The sequence below is a fragment of the Lepus europaeus genome, chromosome 2, assembly GCF_033115175.1.
Source record: "Lepus europaeus isolate LE1 chromosome 2, mLepTim1.pri, whole genome shotgun sequence".
Classification (NCBI taxonomy): Eukaryota; Metazoa; Chordata; class Mammalia; order Lagomorpha; family Leporidae; genus Lepus; species Lepus europaeus.
In genome coordinates, this window is record NC_084828.1 from 81,360,428 (window position 1) to 81,383,246 (window position 22,819).

The window sequence follows — 22,819 nt, forward strand, 5'->3', positions numbered from 1 at the left end:
CAAACCTGTAGGAGGGGATCAGAAGAGATCTCATCCATCGGAAAAAGCTGAAGTTGGAAGCTGATCCTGGAAGAAAGATATTTACATAATGTTTATGAAGGGGGCCCGTGCTGCAGCGAAGCCAGTAAAGCCGCCTGTAGTGCCGGTATCCCATATGAGTGCCGGTTGGAGTCTGGGCTCCTTCACTTCTGGTCTAGCTCTCTGCTATGGCCTGGGAAAGCAGTAGAAGATGGCCCAAATCCTTGGGCCCCCGCACCCACGTGGGAGACCCGGAAGAAGCTCCTGGCTCCTGGCTTCAGATCGACCCAGCTCTGGCTATTGTAGCCATTTGGGGAGTAAACCAGTGGGTGGGAGACTTCTCTTTCTCTCGTTCTGCCTCTCTGTAAATAAATAAATAAATATTTATGAAGGCATGGGCATCTAGAATCCTAGGTTTCGTGTTGTTTTTCCTGTATTAGTATTTTTTTGAGAAGCAGAGAGAGAGAGAAAAAGATACACAAGACTGCTCCCATCCACTGGTTCACTCTCTTAAATGCCTGCAGTAGGGAGCCAGGAACTCATCCAGGTCTTGCACAAAAGTGGCAAGGACTCAACTACTCAAGCCATCACCTTCTGTCTCCCAAGGTTTACATTAGCAGGAAGCTGGAATCAGGAGCTACAGCCACACATCAAACCCTGGCATGCCAATGCAGTATGCAGGCCAAACACCTGCCCCCACAGAAGTCCAGTTTGCATAGTGAATGAACACCCCCAACACACATTCACAGAACCAGCACAATTTTTTTTTTTCCTTTTTCAGTCTAACCAAATAATATAATACTCCCTTGAGAGCAGTCCACTAAGGACTTTGTACCATGCGTAGTTTCCAAAATTGTATCTCTAAGGACCGGTGTTGTGGCATAGTTGGTTAAGGCGCCACCTGCAACACCAGCAATCCATGTAAGCACCAGTTTGAGTCCTGGTTGTTGTGCTTCCCATCCATCTTCCTGTTAACGTGCCTGGGAAAGCAGCAGAAGATGGCCCAAATACTTGGGTCCCTGCCAGCGCCATGGAATTCCAGGCTCCTGGCTCTTGGATTCCATGTGGCCCAGCCCTTTTGGGGAGTAAACCAATGGTTGGAAGATCTCTCTCTCTCTCTCTCTCAATCTGTAACTGCCTTTCAAATAAATATATAATTTTTTAAAAATGTACCTCTAAACTCCTAAATCCCAAGAAAGAAACTGGATAAAGTGCTATGAGGAAAAAGGTAGAAGACTTTCTAATTTCAGTCTTATGAATTAAAAAATAAATTTGATAGTATTTATTCTTAGGTTCATACTGATATCTGTTCAATGCATGCTACAAAATGCCCTACTGGAAGCAGGTGTCTAGCATGGTGGTTAACACACTGGTTGTGGCGTACCCATACTGGAGTGCCTGGGCTCAAGTCCTGGTTCTGCTTCCTAGTCCAGCTTTTTCCTGCTAATGCACTCCCTGGAAGTCAGCAGGTGATGGCTCAAGTACTTGGATTCTTGCTACCCACATGGGAGAGTTGGATTGAGTTCCTGGCTCGTGGCTTTGGCCTGGCCCAACCCGGGTTGTTGCGAATATTTGTGGAGTGAATCAGCAGATGAGAGTTCTTTCTCTGTCTCTGCTTATCTGTTTCTCTAATAAATAAACAAAATAAAATTAGGAAAATCCCCTACTAGACCATACACTCTTTGAGAACAAGGGAATGTGTGTTTTTCATCCTGTAACCCTCACTGGATCCAGAATTAGGAAGTTTTCAGCAGGTGTTAAGTGAATCAGACAGCCTGACATGTAGACATCTAATCTCTGACATTTGAAATGAGATTGTTATTGACATTGGCCAAATAACCCAGATATCAGACATGTGATTTAGGTTTTATCAATCATGAAAAAGGAAATCTATCCCTTCCTTTGGTGTGAGTTTAAAGAAAATTCACTAAGTAAATTATAAATAACTTTAGAAAAAGAAATCAAATGTAACTTTAGAAAATGCTTTTCCAGATTATATATACATAGATATGGTTGCAAACTGATTAATGAGATGATATATATATATGATCAGGAAGTCAGCGTTATTTTAAGAGACTTAAGTTAGAGTATCTTGGCTAATGTCAATGGCTTATGACTGATCCCATGTGTTTACTCAGTATCTTTCAGGGTTCTCATGGTCAAAAGAGGATACATTTTAGACTTGCATTAATATCTGTAATTGCCAAGGGAAGCCTCCTATTATATTTTGAGATTATTAGAAGGGAGATAATTGTAACATTTTATTAACTGACCCTATTTATGTGTGATCATTTAGATTCCAAATTATCTAAATGTTAGGTAGAAATGAGCTTGAAATTTGATTGTGTACATTCCTGTATACAGTTATCTAGGAAGTATTTAAACTTAAGATCAAACTATATTTTTAAGAAATTCAGAAGCAATCACTGATGTCATCACTGTGTTAAAATATATCCTATCCATTAAATGAACTGAAATACGGAACTCTTCTTGGCATTACTGCTTTTCTAAATCATTATTTTTTTAAAAAATATTTATTTATTTTACTTGAAAGTCAGGGTTACACAGAGAGAAGGAGAGGCAGAGAGAGAGAGGTCTTCCATCCACTGGTTCACTCCCCATTGGCTGCAATGGCTAGAGCTGTGCCAATCCAAAGCCAGGAGCCTCTTCCTGGTCTCCCACATGGGTGCAGGGGCCCAAGGGCTTGGGCCATCTTCTACAGCTTTCTCAGGCCATAGCAGAGAGCTGGACAGGAAGTAGAGCAGCCTGGACTCTAACTAGCGCCCATATGGGATGCTGGCACCGGCAGGTGGCGGCTTTACCCGCTACGCCACAGCGCCGGCCCCTAAATCTTTTTTTTTTTTTTTTTTTTTTTACAGGCAGAGTGGACAGTGAGAAAGAGAGACAGAAAGGTCTTGCTTTACCATTGGTTCACCCTCCAATGGCTGCTGCGGCCAGCACACCGCGTTGATCCGAAGCCAGGAGCCAGGTGCTTCTCTTGGTCTCCCATGCGGGTGCAGGGCCCAAGCACTTAGGCCATCCTCCACTGCACTCCCGGGTCACAGCAGAGAGCTGGCCTGGAAGAGGGGCAACTGGGACAGAATCCAGCGCCCCGACCAGGACTAGAACCCGGTGTGCCGCCGCCACAGATGAAGGATTAGCCTAGTGAACCACGGCGCCGGCCTAAATCATTACTTTTAATGCACATGTGACTTAGAGTATTTGAAGTACATCTTTTTTTTTTTTTTAAAGATTTATTTGAAAGTCAGAGTTACACAGAGAGAGGAGAGGCGGGGGTCTTCCATCTGCTGGTTCACTCCCCAGTTGACCTCAATGGCCGGAGCTGGGCCTATCTGAAGCCAGGAGCTTCTTCTGGGTCTCTCCCGTGGGTTCAGGGGCCCAAGGACTTGGGCCATCTTCTGCTTTCCCAGGCCATCGCAGAGAGCTGGATGGGAAGAGGAGCAGCTGGGACTAGAACCGGCGCCCACATGGGATGCCGGCACTTCAGGCCAGGGAGTTAACCTGCTGTGCCACAGCACCAGCCTGGTACATCTTTTTAAAAACATAATTATTCTAATTTTGAAGAACGTTTTCTTTTACTTTGCCTGGATTATTTTAGTCTATCTAATTTAGTTAGGACAGACATTACATTATTCTACATTGGAGCATCATAAAATTGTGCTGAAAAGGGCTCCCTCATGTATTTTGTAAATAGCTTTATTATTGAGGATAATACAATAAACTGATAATACAATGAACTGAGTGCTACGGTTTGGATGTGCCTCCCAACCCCCAAAGCTCCTGTGCTGGAAACTCCTGTGTGGCCCCTAAGGCCACAGTGTGAAGAGGTGCAGTCTTTGGCTCAGCCCTCACGAATGGATGAACATATTACCCTGGGAGTGGCTGAGTTATGTGGGCAGCAAGCTCCTGATGGAAGGGTGAATTTGGCTCGCTTGCTCTCTTCCTCTCCTTTTCTCTAGCTGCCCCCATGTCTTTTGCATGTATGACACAGCAGGAAGGTCCTTACCAAAACACGGGCCCTCACTCTTGGACTTCCCAGCCTCCAAAGACATGAGCCAAATAAACTTATGCTGTATGTGCATTACCCAGTCTGTGGTGTTGTGTCCTAGCAGCAGAGGATGGGCTAAGACCTGTGGACTGACTCGATTCTCTGTATTCTTGATGCTCTGGCATTTTGGGACTTGACCCCATGGGGGTCTAGTGGAGTGCGCCTTGGATATGCAGAGCAGTCAGCACAGTGACTTTGTCCTTCATCAGGCCAGTTCTCTCCCTTCCCTAGGCCACCCCACCACCTGACAACCAGAGATCACCCCTGAAGCCCAGGGTTTTCTGGAATTATTCAGACTACCCAGGCCTCAGTATACCTGCCCTGCTTTGCCCATTCCTTCCCACAAAAAACCCTATAGAGGCTCTGGGTCGTGCTCTGCTCCCTTTCTCTTCTGCTGCCTTGACTATGGTCCCTCCCCTTGTGGCCCACAAGGCGTGCCAGGCACAGTTCTAGGGCTCTGGGAGTTAGTTCCAGGTCTGCATGCCTTACTACACCGGATTAAGACCAATCCTGGGGAACGTTTTCAGGACCAAATGCTTGTATTTAAAGTGTATAGGTTGGGGCCGGTGCCGCGGCTCAATAGACTGATTCTCTGCCTGCGGCGCCGGCACACCGGATTCTAGTCCCGGTTGGGGCGCCGGATTCTGTCCTGGTTGCCCCTCTTCCAGGCCAGCTCTCTGCTGTGGCCTGAGAGTGCAGTGGAGGATGGCCCAGGTCCTTGGGCCCTGCACCCCATGGGAGACCAGGAGAAGCACCTGGCTTCTGGCTTCGGATCAGCTGAGTATATTCCATTAAAAGGATATACCACACTCTATCTACAGTTGCCAGATGGACATTTGTTCCTGGCTATTACAAATTGATCTGCTAGGGATATTTGTGTACATGTTTTTGTATGGCCATATGCTTTCTGTTCTTCTGGATAAACACCTAGAAGTGCAATAACTGCCAAATTGTTTTTACAAAGTGGTTGTATCATTTTATATTCCCTCGGACAGTAAATGACAGTCCTTGCCAACACTTGGTATGGTCATTTACTCATCCTACTAAGTGTGTAGAAGTAACATATTGTGGGTTTCATTTGCATATCCCTAATGATGAAGGATGTGGAGCATCTGTTCATTGTTGTTCACCAATCATGTCTCTTTTTTGGTGAAGCCTGTTTAAAACATTTGCTCATTTTTGTTGCTATTGTTATTTTCTTTTGTTTTTCTTATTGAGTTACGAGTTTTTAAATATTCTGGATAGAAGTATTTTATTGTAAGTGTGATTTTTTTTCTCTTCTATTTAAATTTTTTTTTCTTAGAAGCGTGATTTGCTAATATTTTTCTCACTGTCCATGACTTGCCTTTGTATTCCTTTACCAGTGTTTTTTGAAAATAAGAAGTCTTTAATTTTGACAAAGCCCAATTTCTCATTTTTCCTGCCTTTAAAATATCTAATAAATCTTTATATAACCCATAATAACAAAGGGTTTCTTCTATATTTTCTTTCAGAAATTCCACTGTTTAAAGGTTTTTCATTTAGGGGCTGGTGCTATGGCATAGCCGGTAAAGCCACCAGCTGCAATGTTGGCATCCCATATGGGCATTTGTTTGAGTTCTGGCTGCTCCACTTCTCATCCAGCTCTCTACTATGGCCTGGGAAAGCAGAAGATAACCAAATTCCTGGATCCTGGCTTCAGATTGGTACAGCTCCAGCTGTTGTGGCCATTTGGGTAGTGAATCAGTGGATGGGAAGACTCCCCCCCCCCCCCCCCCCCCCCCCGCCGCTGCCGCCTCTCTGTAACCCTGCCTTTCAAATAAATAAATAAATCCTTTAAAAAAAGGTTTTTCATTTCGTTCTAGTATCCACCAGGAGTTACTTTTACACGATATGATAGATGAGTTGAAATTTACTTTTTGCACAAGACTTTCCAGTTGATTTGGTGCCCTTTGTTGAGAAGACTGCTCTTCCCCCACTGAATTACCTTTACGCCTTTTTTTGAAAATCCATCGACCATTTATGTCTCGGTCAACTTCTGATTTCTCTACTCTGTCTGCTGATTCATTTGTCTATCTTGTTCCAAACCAGGCTATCTTGATATTTTAGCTTTAAAAACAGTCTTGAGGGGCAGGTATCTTATGTAGCAGTTTAGGGACCAATCAGGACACATACAGCTCATCTTGGACTGCCTGGGTTCAAATCCTGGCTCCACTCCCGATTCCAGCTTCCTGCTAATGTGCACACTGGAAGGTAGCAGGTGATGGCTCAAGTACTTGGGTCACATGGGAGAACTAAATTGAGCCCTGGCTTCCTTTGTGAGCATTTGGGGAGTGAACAAGCAGAAGGGAGCTCTCTCTGCCTGATTTTGTCTCTCTGCCTCCCAAATAAAACATAAATAAATAAAATAATAAAAAATGTAAAATCAGTCTTAAAATCAGGAAGTGCAAGTCTTCCAACTTTGTTCTTTAATAAACTTGATGGGGTTATCAGAGGTTATTTGCTTCTCTATATAAATAATTTAAAATCTACTTGTCAACTTCTACAAAAGAAAGGAGCTTATATTTTGACCATGATTGTGTCAAATCTATGTAAGAAGTTGGAGACAATTGATATCTTAAGAATACTGAGTCTTTTTTATTATATGTGAAAGCTAATTCTTTTTTTTAAAAGATTTTATTTATTTATTTGAGAGGATACAGTTATAGATAGGAAGATCTTCCATCTGCTGGTTCACTCCCCAAATGGCTAAAACAGCTGGAGCTGGGCTGATCAGAAGCCAGGAGCTAGGAGCTTCTTCTGGGTCTCCCACATGAGTTCAGAGGCCCAAGCACTTGGGCCATCATTCACTGCTTTCCCAGGCTATTAGCAGAGAGCTGGATTGGAAGAGGAGCAGCTAGGATAAAAACCCATATGAGATGCTGGCGCCACAGGCAGAGGCTTAGCCTACTACGCCACAGCACTGGCCCCAAATATTGAATCTTCTAATCCATGAACACAGTATGCTCATATCTATTTACTTCTATAATTTAGTCTTCAATTTCTTCTCAGAAATGTTTAGTAGTTTTCCTCCTTTCATATTTAGATACGGTGAATTAATTTCAAATGCTAAAACTTATTTTGGATTACTGAGATACTTAGTCATGAGGTATCATCCTTTTCAAACACCTGTATTGCTGGATCCAATCTGTTAACATTTTGTTATGAATTTCTGCAAGTATGTCCATAAAGTGTGCTAACTGTACTTTTCCACAGAGCTCATATTGAATTGAAATTTTTTCTTCCTAAATGTTTGCTAGGGTTCATTAGTGAATTCACCACTAAATTCATCCGCGAACTCTGGGCCTACAGTTTTCTTTGTGGAAAAGTTTTCTTTAATGGATGAGCTGAAGAGCTCTACATCTATTTCTTCTCCTGTGAGATTTGTTAGTTTGTATACTCTAAGGAATTTGTCCAACTTATCTGTCAAATCTATTGAAATAAAGCCATTTACAATATTCCTTTACCTTCCTTTTAATATATACAGAATCTCAAATGATGAAATCTCTCTCATTCATGGAAGTGGTAATTCAGGCCTTCTATTCTTTTATTCTGATCAGTCAGGCTAGAGGTTTATCGATTGTATTGGTCCTCTCACATAGTTTTGTTTCATTGGCATTCTCTATTTTTCTTCTGTTTTATATTGCAATGATTTCTACCCTAATCTTTATTGTTTTCTTTTTTCTTCTTACTTCAGATTTAATCTGCTTTTCTTTTTCTAGCTTCTGAAGTTGAAAGCTGGGGTCACTGATTCTCTGTCTTTCCCTCTCACTGTCTGCGACTCTACCTCTCAAATAAATAATAAATAAAATATTTTTAAAAAACCAATTTTGATTTTCATGCAGATTGTTTCCATAAAATGCATTTACATGAAGTTATTGAAGACCCTTCAAACTGTATTAGCTATATCCCACAAGTTTGGTACTCTGCATATTTTTAAAGAGATTTATTTATTTATTTGAAACACAGAGCTACAGAGAGGCAGAGGCAGAGAGAGAGAGAGGTCTTCCGTCTGCTGGTTCACTTCCCAAATGGCCGCAATAGCCAGAGCTGGGCTTATCTGAAGCCAGGAGCCAGGAGCTTCTTCCAGGTCTCCCATGTGGGTGCAGGGGCCCAAGGACTTGGGCATCTTCTACTGCTTTCCCAGGCCATGGCAGAGAGCTGGATCGGAAGAGGAGCAACCAGGGCTTGAACCAGCACTGTAGGTGGTGGCCTTACCTGCTGTGCCACAGTGCTGGCTCCTCTGCATTTTCATTATTAAGATATTTGTAATTTCATTTCTGTTTTCTTCTTTGAATCATGAGTTATTTTGCTTCTGTAATTTATTTCACATCTTCAGTGACTTAGTGTTCTTCTACACACTGGGAGATTTTCTGGATCTTTCTGTTATTTACTCCTAAGGACTTCTCCATTTGGCCAGAGAACAGTGCTCTGGTACTGACTAGAGTACTTTTTAATTTATTAAAATATTTTATGCCCTAAAATATGGGTCATCCTGGTATGTATCTCATGCACAGTTGAAAAGAAGGTCTGTTCTGCTTTGGGTGGTAGAGTTTTTGTAAATGTCAATTCAGCCAGCCTTGTTGATAGTATTATTTAAGTTTTCCGTAGCCTTACTAAGTTTATGCCTATTTATCAGTTACTGCAGGGTTGAGTAACCTTTTCTCTGCCAAGGGCCATTTGGATACTTATAATATCATATGCAGGCCATACAAAATTATCAACTTAAAAATTAGGGGCTGGCTTTGTGGTGTACTGGGTTAAGCCGCCACCTGCAACACCAACATCCCATATCGGCATTGGTTTGTGTCCCAGCTGTTCCACTTTTGATCCAGTTCCATACTAATGGCCTGGGAAAGGAGAGGAAGATGGCCAAAGTGCTCGGGCCCCTACCACCCACATGGGAGACCCTGATGAAATTCCTGGCTCTTGGCTTTGGCCTGGCTCAGACCTGGCCATTGTGGCCATTTGGGGAGGGGAGTGAATCAGCAGATAGAAGATCTCTGTTTCTCTGTCTCTCCCTTTCTCTTTGTAATTCTTTCAAATAAATCAACAAATCAAAAAAAATTAGCCTGCTATAGACTTATTGAATTTCAAGTCCTGCCTGCAGTTGCTTCGGCAGGGCAGAACCAAATGATTTCATGGGCTTTATATGGCCCACCACCAGGCATTCCCAGCCCTGAGTTACTGGGCGACAGGTGCTAAAATCTCTGACTACGATTGTGAGCATATCTATTTCTTCTTGTAGTTATGTCATGTTTTGCCACAGGTTCATATTTCAAAGCTCTGCTTTTAAGTAAACAAATGTTAGCATTATTATGTCTTCTTTATGAATTTTTCTCTTTAACTTTACAAAAGGGACATCCCAAATGGCCACATCGGCCAGGGCTGGGCCCGGCTGAAGCCAGGAGCCTGGAACTCCATCTGGGTCTCCAATGTGGGTGCAGGAATCCAAGTGTTCAGGTCATCTGCTTTCCCAGGTGTATCAGCAGGGAGTTGGATTGGAAGTAGAGTAGCCAGGACTGGAACTGGCTTTCGTATGGTATGCTGGTGTTGTAGGTGGCATCTTAACCTCCGGTGCCACATGTCCTTGATTATCTTTTTCCTCTTTTTCTGCCTTATTTTGATTTGAGGAATTCTTCTTTCAATTTTCTCTCTACAGATTTATTCACTGTTCCTCTTTGTGGTGTTATTTTAGTGGTTGCCTTCAGGTTTATTAGCGCACATCTTAAACTTACCAAAATCTTCCTCAAGGGGTAGTGTAGTACTTCACACACTGTAGAAGAATCTCACAACAGGACACTTCCATTTCATCCCTGGTGCTGTTGCTGTCATTCACTTTACTTCTACAGATCTACCATAGCTCACAACAAGTTACTGCTTTTCATTTACTATCATTTATGTGTTGTCATATTCCTCCCCCTCAACACAAGCTACTTGAAAATGAATCAGTATTAGCATTTGACAGATATTCAACACTTGTTTTTTTCAATGAATGCTGAAGATAATAAGAGAAGTAGTGCCAAAATGGCTCTGCTGCTTACCAAGGTGAAGCCCTGGACTGGCCCGGCCAATGTAGACATACACAACAGCAGCAACACCCATGTTAACCAGGGTATAGACCCACTGTATCACAAACATGATGAGAAGCGACCCAACAGCCTATGGAAACAGAGTAGGAGAGACAAGACACTAGTGGGTCTCCTCGTGAGCAAGTCACACAGCCAGAGCCCAAGGAAACAACAGAACTTCTCATCAACTTCTCATCACCATAAAAGTCTGAATACAAAGTTCACTGATAATTCAAAAAACCTTACCCAAGCAGATATTTGGGAAGATACCTTCCAAAAACAACTCTTTAATTAAAAGTAGAATTACTGTTCTATCCTAGCTCCTTGTCCTACCTTTTCCTATAAAAACAATTAATATAAAATTATGCTAATTTGGAGTACTTAGAAATTTGGTAACCCAGAGGTTCTCAGGAACAATTAATTCTTTGAAAAGTGAGGCACTGATAAAAATAAGCAGTTCAATAAATGTAATCTTGCCACATGCAGTTCTCATGTAAACTCTAATGGGATGAGGCATGTAAAGCACATTGCACCAGATTTTGCACTCCCTCTTCCCATCCCATCCCCTCCCCCAGGATCACACGTTTTCACCTGGAGTAGGTTTCAGGGACCATTGGGATCCAGATGAAATTACTCACCCCCAACAGGGAGACCCAGGGATTGCACATGCGGGAGTAAACAGAAGTTGGTCTCCTCTGTTCCTGGAGCATGGACTTCAGGAAAAAATCTAAAAAAATAAATTAGCCAAGTCCCTGGTTACCAATTTGCTATCAGACCTTTTTCTATTTTTATGAGCAGGTATCCATGAGCTCCTTTTTTCCCAATTTTATAATTGCCTAAAGACAATTCCTAGTAGTGGCTCTTGGAGAAGAAGAAAAATGTTGTTCATGAGCTCCCGCTGGCCAAGGATCTGAGAAAGGACAGGAAGGGAGGGGAGGGCTGACTAGAGTTGGAAGTTCCCCTACACCCATTGCATGTCTCTCCACCTCTGACATCTGGAGAACTAGAAGTGCGGGGTAGAAACTGGAAATCTGGTATTCTGGGCTCCCAGGTGAGACCACTGGGACCAACTGGCCAGAGTGGTTTTTGTCTACTGTAGGATGGTCTTTGCTACCTTCTGTCTCTGAAATCAGATTAGCCTGGTCTCATGTATAGACCCGAAGCTGATAAGGGGGTTGAGGGAAGTTGAGGTGTCTAAGGAGTAAAATGGCCTGGAAATAAACACATATATGGTTCTTCCTGCCTCATTCTCCATGGATTTCAGACACATCCAAGCTTCTTATGGCTGAGTCAGGTTCCATTCAGCTCTGCCTTCCCAGGTTATAGCTGATTTCCAGAAATGCTCAATTGAACCAGGACAATTCACAGTCTATGGATTGTGGATCTATTGTGGATATCTGTTGTGGATTGTGTAACATTATGGTCTAATTACCATGAGCAACACAGTAGTGATACAAACAAATGATATGCTAGATTCACTCAGCTGGGCTCTTGTACTTCACTTCAGAACCAAACCTTCAGCTGTTCTCCACCTTCACGGTTGGTTGCTTGGGAAATGTAGTTGTCATCTCCCTAACTAACCCCCTCTCCTTTCTCCAAACCCCATTTCTGCTTGAGCCAAACTGCCTTATAGCAGCCATCTCCCCTGCCCAGCCCTTCCCTCTTCACTATCCTGTCTTGCACACCAGCCTTCTTCCCCACCTCAGCCACTGCTCCTGTATGGGTCCCAGAAACTACCCAGGATCCACTTCTCACGGATCCTCTATCTGCCTCCTGTTCATCCCTTGGGTTACAGCTCAAATATCACTTCCTAAGAGAAGCCGGTCCCCACAACAAAATCTACACTTATGCTCTCATGCCATGAATATTTCTTTATGACCCATTTCCTTCCATTGTTTGTGGTTGAATATCTATTTATATGTTCCCATGTCTGCTGGGTTTGATCCTTCCTGGGGGCAGGGTCCACATCATCTTGAGCCCAGGACTGGGTGCGTAGCTGGGACTCACCAGGTCCTCCTAGTCCAAGGCTTCCATCCTCTCTGATCACTGTAGCATACGACCTAACCCCTCTGAAGTGCACGGCATCAGACTGCTGAACACTCCACCCTCATTAGAATCTTTTACCAACTTCCTGGTCGCCATCTGCTCCTCAGTGAAGAATCTCCGCCCCTAACTCACTGTCATTCTAGCATTCATCATCTTCTTGGCGGCTTCCACATAAACAGCACATCCGATGCTCTGCTCTTTGCTTGGGATTCTCTCTCCAAAATCTTCGTTCACTCACCTCAACTCTCAACATTTTAGCCAGAGTTGAGGTTGGTCATTACCAGTAACCTCATCCTAAACCATGATTAAGCAATCTCCTCTCACCCTTTCACTTCCTTTTTAAAAGTTTACTGATTAAAGTTTTATTTATTTATTTGAAAGGCAGTGACAGAAAGAGAGGCAGAGACAGAGATAGTTATCTTTCATTTGCTGGTTCAATTGCCACTCATCTGCAATAGCTAGGGCTGGGTAAGGAGGAAGCCAGGAGCCTGGAATTCCATCTGGGTCTCCCGGATGGGTGTCAGGAACCCACATATTTGGGCCATCATTTGCTGTTCCCAAGTGCAGTAGCAGGAAACTGCATCATAAGTGGAGGCAGGACTCCATCCCAGGCATTCTGATATGGTATGCAGGTGTTCCAAGCAGCAGCTTAACCCACAAGGCTTAGTGCCTTGCAGTGCCACAATGCCCACTTCTTTCATTTTATTAAAAAAAAAATTTCTTCTAAAGCTCATTTGCTCTTACTTCAACCATTCACAGCCTAGAGAAGAACCTGCAGGTGATTCACCTTACCGTGCTTATGCCTTCCATCACCTACCTCCTGTTTCACTACCCACTTACCTGGCCAAGACAACAAGTGTTCCTTTACACCTCTTGCATAGACATGGGCACTTCAAAAAGTTCATGGAGTGATGGAATTAAAAGACCATTTATTCTGGTGCAAAAACTTTTGAAAATCATGCACAGCTTTTGAAAACTCCCATTTTCCAAGAACTCTTTGAAGAGCCCTCATGCATCTGCTTTCATACCTCAGCAAACCTCAGCAGCCTTATGTCAAGTCAGCTCATTCACCCACCCTCTGACAGACAATTTATAGCCTCCCCTCTCCAAAGAGGGTTACTGTATCTCCTCATCGTGAAATCTGCCAACCCTTTTGTATCTGTTGCCCTCCCTACTCAGACTTCCTTCTGTTTACAGCCAAGGAACAGACTCTGCTCCTATCCCTGGACCATCCCTCTATTTTTTTTTGCTCAGGATCCTAACCTCTGAGCTGTTCAAGGCCTTTTCTCTCACACCATTAATTTTTCAGCCCCCTACTGAATCATTTGCGTCACAAAGACACTTGTTTCTCCCATCCAAACAAATGTCTCCAGGTCACACCCTTTTTTACTACTTTTTTTTTTTTTTTTGTTCTCCTTTCAGGAAATCTCAAAAGAAATGCCAACACAGGCTCTATATCCCATTATTTACTTAGCCCAATATTAAGACTGCAAGCACTATTTCACAAAAGCTATTCTTGAGGTTGCTGGCGATTTTTGAATCTTTCAGAGTTGATGTTAACTCCCAGTCCCTTGACCTTTCTGACAGTATCTGACTCACATGACCACTTCCACCTTCTTGAAATACTGTCTTCTCAAGACTCCTCCCTTTCCTGCTGTCCTTATATTTCATTGCCCACTGTTTCTCAGTTTCCTTTGCTGGCTCACCTCCTCTTTATCAACTGAAAATACTGAAGTATCCCAATAGTCAGTCCCCAACACTCTTCTCTCTTCCACACATACTACTCCTAAAAAATCAAATCTGTCCCCACAAAATACTATTCATACACTGATGATTCCAAGTTTATATCATCCTTGACCTTTCTCTTCCTTGAATTGATATTTTGAGTAGCTAATGGTCTTCTAAAATCTCTCTTTAGGTGGCCAATAAGCATCTCAAAGTTAACCTAGCTGAACATAAATCTATTCTCCCAAAGTCTTCTTCCTGTGAATAAACGACACCACCACTGTTTATGCAGACATCCAAGTATCATCTTCTCTTTCTCCCACATTCCATCCATAAATACTGTTGATACTACCATCCAAACAGTCTGGATATGTTCACCCCTCCCCTCCTCCATTGCTCCCATCCTTGTCTAAGCTACTTTCTTCTCATCTATTTACTACAGAGGACCACAGCTAGCACACGTTTCTCGGGATTTCTTGCAGCTGGGTGTGGCCATGTGATTAAGTTCTCATTTACGGAATGTGGACATGGTGAATGCCACTTCTGGATCAAGGTCTTTAGGAGAATGTGTGCCTCCGCTCCCTCAGACTTACCCCTAAGGGTAAAGCTAAAAACTTGCCATAGGACTCCAAATCCCATTAAGTTGGCAGGTTCCAATGCCATCTTACCAGTTAAAGTGATCAGTTTAAGTTCATAAGTGATCATAAAGATAGGATTAAGTATCAAAGGGGTCATCACATAAATAAGACTAGTGTCTGCTAATAATAACTAACAGAATTAAAAAGGAGACAATGATCTAACATGGGAAGCAGGATACACAGCAGACTCATAGAATGGAAAATGCTGTAAACAGCACTCTAGCCTCAGAATCAGCCCTTAAGGCATTCGGATCTGGCTAAAAAGCCCAGGAGAGAATTTCAGGCATGGAAAGCCAAGATACTGTGGCAAAAAATGACCAAAATGAAAGATCTCTGTGAGTGAGATCCCAGTGGAAAGAAGGGGCCATCAAAGAAGGAGGTACCTTTCTCTGGAGGAGAGAACTTCCACTTTGATTATGGCCTTGTCTAAATAAGGTTGAAGTTTGTGAACTCAAGAGGCTTCCATAGCCTTGGCAGCTTATGACAAGAGCCTTGGGTGATTACTGACATTATAAATAAGAGTGTCAATTGTTAAATCAACAACAGGAGTCATGTAGGACCTCTGTCCTTAATGTGTTGTACTATGAGAATTAACAGTAAAATTAAGACTTCAAACAGTACTTTATACTTTGTATGTCTGTGTAGGTGCAATCTGTTGAAATCTTTACTTAGTATATACTAAGTTGATCTTCTATATATAATTAAAAATGAATCTAATGAAGATTGGGATGGGAGAGGGAGTGGGAGATGGGATCGTTTGCAGGTGGGAGGGTGGTTATGGGGGGAAGAACCACTATAATCCAAAAATTGTACTTTCAAAATTTATATTTATTAAATAAAAATTTTCTATAAAAAAAGGAGAATGTGTGCCTCTTTGTGATCTTTCTCCTTCCTCTGCCTGAAACTTGACTATGGGAACTCAGGCTTGACTTTGCACATGACAAGGTTCAAGGAGATGATGAAATTAAACAAATGGAATGAGCTGGTTTCCTGAGTCAATGAATGAGGAGGGAGGGCCTCCCACTGATTTAAAACACCCTTTTTGGACTACTCATGCAGGCAAGAAAAAAATTTCTATTGTGTTTGAACCACTACATTTTTGGTTATTTTAGCCCATCCAAATACACTTCCAAACTGGCCTTGGTTCCCTGTCTTATCTCTAAACAATCCATTCCTCCCAAAGTCAGTGATCTTCTCACAGCTTGAAGATCTCACTTTCCTCACTGGACTCCTATCTTAGCTCTCTCCCTGGTTCACTGCTGACCCTCTGCTGCTCTCTTCCTATTGAGATCTTTTCTGATAAACATGTCTGAAATAGTACAGCTCCCTCCCCATCCCATATCCCTCTAGCCTGATACTCCACTTGATGATTGTTCATAATACTTTTTATAATACTGTTGACATTACAGTACATCTTTGCTTATTTGTTATGGATTCCCCCCCTACTAGAATGTAAGCTCTATGACAGCAGAGAGCCTCTACTATGTCTACCCAGCATGTTCACTCAGCACTTAATACAGTTCCTGGAATGTGAGAGATGGTCCACACATGTGATTGAATGAATGAATAAACCACCTAACCCCAGGAACATCTTCATTCTCTCAAAATCTCTTTGCCTTCATCATGTGCTTCAAACTAATATACTTATCCTTTTCTGTTTGTTTTTGAAAGGCAGAGAGTCAGGAAGAGAGACAAAGAGAAATATCCCATCTGCTGGTTCACTCCCCAAATTCCTCAATGGCCAGAGCTAGACCAGTAGGAAGCCAGGAGCCCAGCACTCCATCTGGATCTTCAATTTGGGTGGCAGGGACTCAAGTAGTTCAGCCATGATCTGTTGCCTCCCATAGTGCACATTGGCAGAGATCTGGAATTGGAAGCAGAGCCAGGACTTGAACCTAGGTACTCTGATACTGGATTTCCCAAATGGCATTTTTTTATGATTCATTCTTTATTTGAAAGGCAGAGTTACAGAGAGGCAGAGGCAGAGAGAGAAAGAGAGGTCTTCCATCTGCTGATTCACTCCCCAGATGGCTGCAACAGCCAGAGCTGAGCCACCATGTGGGTGCAGGGGCCCAAGGACTTGGGCCATCTTCCACTGCTTTCCCAGGCCATAGCAGAGAGCTGGATCAGAAGAGGAGCAGCAGGGACTCAAACTGGCGCCAATATGGGATCCTGGCACTGCAGGTGCTGGCTTTACACGTTATGACACAGCACTGCCCCCCCAAATGCTGTCTTAACTGTTGTGCCGAACACTGGCTCCTATACCTATCTTTTTATACATCTATATCTGGAAGTCAAGAACCACCTTTTATATTTCTAAATGCTAACTCTAGGCATGAAGAAATTTGCGGACAGGATATACTTATTAATTGTGGATAAAGAGGGGCCGGTGCCGTGGCTCACTTGGTTAATCCTCTGCCAGCGGTGCCAGCATCCCATATGTGCGCCGGGTTCTAGTCCTGGCTGCTCCTCTTCCAGTCCAGCTCTCTGCTGTGCTCCGGAAGGGCAGTGCAGGATGGCCCAAGTGCTTGGGCCCCTGCACCCGATAGGATTCCAGGAAGAAGCACCTGGCTCCTGCCTTCGAATCAGTGCAGCACCAGTCGTGGCACCGGCCATGGCAGCCATTTGGGGAATGAACCAACGGAAGGAAGACCTTTCTCTCTGTCTCTCTCTCTCTCACTGTCTATAACTCTACCTGTCAAGTACATAAATAAATAAAAATTGTGGATAAAGGAGCCAGCATTGTGGCACAGTGGATGAAGCTGCTATCTGTGATGCTGGCATCCCATGAGTGCCAGTTCAAATCCCAGCTGTTCCACCTGAAATCCAGCTCCCTGCTAATGTACCTGGGAAAGGGGCAGAAGATGACCCAAGTGGAGACCTGGATGGAGTCCTTGGCTCCTGGCTTCAGCCTGGCCCAGCCCTAGCCATTCCATTGCAGCCGTTTGGGGAGTGAACTAGCAAATGGAAGACCTCAACCCCTCTCTGTAACTCTGCCCTTCAAATAAATAAGTGTTTTTTTTAAAAAAATTTGTGGATTACAATAAGGTATACCAAGATTTATGATGGGTCTGAGTGGCTGGCTTTATTCTTTTTATTTTTTTTTATTTTAAAAAAAGAACTCAGGCCGGCGCCGTGGCTCAACAGGCTAATCCTCCGCCTAGTGGCGCCGGCACACCGGGTTCTAGTCCCGGTTGGGGCGCCGGATTCTGTCCCGGTTGCCACTCTTCCAGGCCAGCTCTCTGCTGTGGCCAGGGAGTGCAGTGGAGGATGGCCCAAGTGGTTGGGTCCTGCACCTCATGGGAGACCAGGAGAAGCACCTGGCTCCTGCCTTCGGAACAGCGCGGTGCGCCGGCCGCAGCGTGCCAGCCGCGGCAGCCATTGGAGGGTGAACCAATGGCAAAAGGAAGACCTTTCTCTCTGCCTCTCTCTCTCACTAGCCACTCTGCCTGTCAAAAAGTAAAAAAAAAAAAAAAAAAAAAAAAGAACTTGTCATGATGGCCATTAATTAAATTGTATAATTTTAACATATCCAATGCATGATTCATTTTTTCAGTCACAGGCTTAGTGAAATACTGTTGCCCCTCAGTTATTAAGAAGGAAGACTGTTTTTTAGGAACATATATGTTTGCCTGACTGATATTTGTCCCCTTTCACAACATTTGACCTTGTACAATCTCAATTATACTGGACCTAAAGGGAATTGTGTGTGTCGTGTGTTTGCATCTCTGTGTGCATGCGTGCATGTTTGCATCTCTCTGTGTGTACATCAGTGTGCGTGCGTGTTGTATCCATGTATGTGCACGTGTGTGTGTGTGTGTGTGTTCTGAGGAACCACAGGGAGAAGCAGCAGGAAGGGGCTTGTCCTCCAGGCAATCACAATACACTTTCCTACATAAGCAACATAAGGAGAGGACTTGTGCAAGGATGCTCACTGACCATGAAAAAGTGTGACAGCCGTGGCTCAACAGGCTAATCCTCCGCCTTGCGGCGCCGGCACACCGGGTTCTAGTCCCGGTTGGGGCACCGATCCTGTCCCGGTTGCCCCTCTTCCAGGCCAGCTCTCTGCTGTGGCTAGGGAGTGCAGTGGAGGATGGCCCAAGTCCTTGGGTCCTGCACCCCATGGGAGACCAGGAGAAGCACCTGGCTCCTGCCATCGGAACAGCGCGGTGCGCCGGCCGCAGCGCGCTACCGCGGCGGCCATTGGAGGGTGAACCAACGGCAAAGGAAGACCTTTCTCTCTGTCTCTCTCTCTCACTGTCCACTCTGCCTGTCAAAAAAAAAAAAAAAAAAAAAGAAAAAGTGTGACAGTGCAGGCAGACAACTATTCATGCTTCTGAACAGCCATGGTTCTAAAACCCTCCCAAGGTCACTAAAGGAATTGCTTTCTCTGCTCCAGGATTTTGCTGGAATAAACAAGTCTTACAAACTTGTAAGGAAACAGGACAGTTTCTCATGTAGAACTACTAAAGAGTAACAATCATGAGGGCAACTATCAAACTGGCAGCTAGCAACAAATAAAAAAATCCTTGAGTTATGCGTGTTAAAATATCAAATATAATAAACATAAAGCATCATATTAAATTGCCTTTTAAAATCCACTGGATTCTATGGTCACAAAATTCCTTTAAAGAAGGAAAAACCAATTGTGGCATTTTTAAAAATAATAGATTTGACTAATTTTATAGAAACTGCTTAAAATATCTCTGAAAATTGACCCATAGCTCTATCAGAATAAACAAACACACAGTTCTAATTCATACGTGGAATCTGAGGATGTGTTGCTGCAGTCCACAAAGAATCCTATTGTAAGTCCATGTGACATTTTATCTCATGGATTCTTACAATTTGCCTAACCACCTTCCAAACACTGAACATAATTTGTCATTAGCACAAACAACAAAGCTATAACAAGCCTGTATATATTTTTTGGTTTGTTGTCTGGTTTGGGGTTGTTTCCTTGATTTATAATTCTATCAAACAGATACACTAAATCAGGACAATGAAATAGTTTTATATTTCTTGTTATATCTTGAAAGATTGTTCTCCAAAAGAACCCAAATCAGAGGGACTTAGAGCTACAGCAGTGTCAAGAGGTCAGTCAATCCTCTTAAAAAAAAGAGTATAAAAACATACAAAATAGTCAAAACAACTACTTCACTCTCCTAGAAATTTATCAAATGGGACAACTTGAGGAGCTTTTGTTTGTTAAAAACCGCTGGAGCTAAGAGTGAGAACAGGGAGTCAGTAGCCTCCGTGCCTAGGTTGCTCCCGTCTATCCCAGCCTTTAACCAGCGTGGGGCTGGTCAGAAACCATCAGTTTTTCTGCCAATGAAGCAAACTTGATTTGGAGTGGAATTAAAAACCTGAAAGTGGTGAGGACAGCAGAGGAAAGGGAACATCTTCAGCTCTGCCAGTCTGAGGATGTGGGCCCTGCCGGGGTGAGCGGCAGAATAGCTAGGAGACAGCTAGGAAACGAGAGCTGCACAAGACCTAGATGACATCCCCACATTGCCCTGGGTGGCTGAAAACTACTCGTGTGAGAGGAGACTTGAGAGCGCCTAGAAAAAAGCAAAAGTCCATCCAGCCTAGAGAACTGGGGCTGATGTCATGGCACCAGCATTAGTGCCCAGCATCCCATATGGGCACTCATTCAAGTCCTGGATGCTCCACTTCTGATCCAGTCCCTGCTAATTTGCCTAGAAAGCTGCAGAAGATGGCCAAAGTACTTGGGCCCTGCTCCCAAGCAGGAGACCTAGAAGAAGCTCCTGGCTCCCATGTTCAGCCTGGCCCAGCCCTGGCTGCTGTGGTCACTTGGGGAGTGAACCATCAGGTGAAAGATCTCTCATTCTCTCTCATTCATTCTCTCTCTCTCTTCTTTAGGCCTTTCAAATAAATAATCTTTTTTGAAAAGAATAAACAAACTGGAAAACTGGCTACAACTTCGACTGTGCTTCCCAAACCACACAGACATCCATTGGGATCCACCAGCAGAGAACAGAAGCCTTATGGACTGTGCAGATACAGGGACAATGACCTGGGAAGCCACGGTAGCAAAATAAAAATAAGAATTAAAAAAATAGTCTGGGGGCCAGCACCACAGAGTAATAGTAAAGCTGCTGCCTGCAGTGCCAGCATCCATATGGGCACCGGTTCAAGTCCCACTGCTCCACTTCTGGTCCAGCTTTCTGCTGGCCTGGGAAGGCAATAGAGGATGGCTCAAGTCCTTGGGTCCCTGCACCTACATGGGAGACCTGGAAGAAGCTCCAAGCTTCTGGCTTCTGATTGGTGCAACCCCGGCCATTGTGGCCAATTGGTGAGTGAACCAGCAGATGGAAGACCTCTCTCTCTCTCTTTCTACCTCTCCTTCTCTCTCTGCCTCTCCTTCTCTCTCTGTGTAACTCTTTAAAATAAATAAATAAATCTTTAAAAAAAACAATAACAAAAAAAACAGTCTAAATATGTCATCAGTCATATACCAACAGCAAAGACAGATTTCATAGTTCAAATCCAGGGAATTATTAGAACAAAAACTCAGAAATAGGCTTCAGAATCAAGAACAGCTACAATATGTCATCTAAATTTTTCAGTTTGCAACCAAAAATAACAACACCTGCAAAGAAACAGAAAACTATCACCTGTGCTTAGGAAGAAACACAATCAAAAGAAAGTCTCTAAGTAGGCCCACAAGTTGAATTTAACAGCAAAGACTCCAAAGGAGTTGTTATAAATACATTCAAAGAACTGAAGAAAAATGTAATGTCAATGACCTAAGGAGAACATCACAATAAATTTTAAAACAGGGAATCACAACACAGAAATAAAAACAAAACCAAAAAAGGGGAGGGGAAAAGAAAATTCCACACTCAAAAAACACAAAACAGAAAAAGAAAATGTATGGGCTCATCAGCACATTTCACATGGCAGAAGAAAGGATTAGTGAGCTTGAAAATAGACCAAAGTTATACAAAGCCAAGAACAGAAGAGAAGGAATGAAAGAATGAGGAACGGAGTATCAGAGACCTGTGAGACAACGTCAAGTGTTAGTTCCACTGTGGTAAGAGAGAAAGAGCATAAAAAAATTTTTGAAAAGATAATGACTCCAAACTCTCCAAATCTGGTGAAAACCATTAAGTATCAGGTCTAGGAGGAATGAATCTTGATGTTGCTTCCAGCAATACATATACTTGACTACCACAAACCTAGTATTTCTTATTTAAATTTTGGATAATAATAGATACACAAGCATATCTTAAAAGTGTTTTATTCTGTGTTCCTTTGACCAATACCAGAGCCTAGTTCCTCACAGATAAGCACAGCAAGCAACACACACTTTGTGTACTGGCTGAGAGCACAGGTTCTAAAACCAGACACACCTGGGTTCAAATTCTTTCTTGTATCCTGAGCCAATGTTTAACTTCTCTAAGCATCCATTATATCATCTATAAGAGGGTAATATACAATGTCTAACCCTGACTTGAATGAAATAATCCATATTAAGTGCTTATCTTGGTGCAGGGCATATAGGAAATACTCAATAAATGGCCGTTTTTAGCTACCAAAAGTATTTCATGCTTAACCATAATAGTTTGTTAACTGGACATGAGTCTGGGCATTGATTTTTCTATGTAAACTTCATATTTATCACTCTTGACTCCTTTATGGTAGAATCTGGAGTTTGACCCTTCTGTTTTTAAAAATAATATGCTTTAGAAGGTATGCTTTTATCAGTTGTGTTTGTCAGAATAATCATTTCCTTCTGTGATACACTGTGTTGTGCAAATGTTTTTTATTTCTACTTAATCAGATCCTTTTTTGTCTTTGATGATGTCCACAACAGGCAGAAATATCTCTCTTGCACAGCTGTTATAAATAAGCTGTGTGTATATAAGCCATAAAACATAGCTCCAAGTTATTTTTTTAAATCCATTTGCTTTCAAGAGTATTTCTTCAATATGATTTGATTCGTGTTATTTTATGGTAAATGATTGGTCAAAGATGAGGATCTTACAATAATTTAACTCTTTATATACCACTTGACTGATGAATGTTTCCATTGTTAGCCAACTACGCATTGATTTAACCAGGCTGTACTGAATTACTAAGTTCAGCACATTTCACAAACTCTGAGAACATTGTGATAAATATAAAAGTTTGTGACCAAGGGAAGTTCACAGTCCAGTAGCAAAGGAAGGAACCTAGTATTCATTTTTCTTGAGAAAGATGACTAGGCC

At 42.9% G+C, this 22,819-nt stretch overlaps 1 protein-coding gene across 1 annotated transcript in view; it reads right to left on the reverse strand.

Moving 5' to 3' along the window:
- SLC12A8 (solute carrier family 12 member 8) overlaps positions 1–22,819 on the reverse strand; it is a 179,112-nt gene that overhangs the window by 4,610 nt on the left and 151,683 nt on the right. Inside the window, exons 10-12 of the mRNA XM_062181070.1 lie at positions 10,815–10,903; positions 10,150–10,267; positions 6–66 (exon numbers count right to left, since the gene is read on the reverse strand). Of these exons, the coding sequence (XP_062037054.1) occupies positions 6–66; positions 10,150–10,267; positions 10,815–10,903 (268 nt within the window). The remainder of the gene's footprint in view (positions 1–5; positions 67–10,149; positions 10,268–10,814; positions 10,904–22,819) is intronic.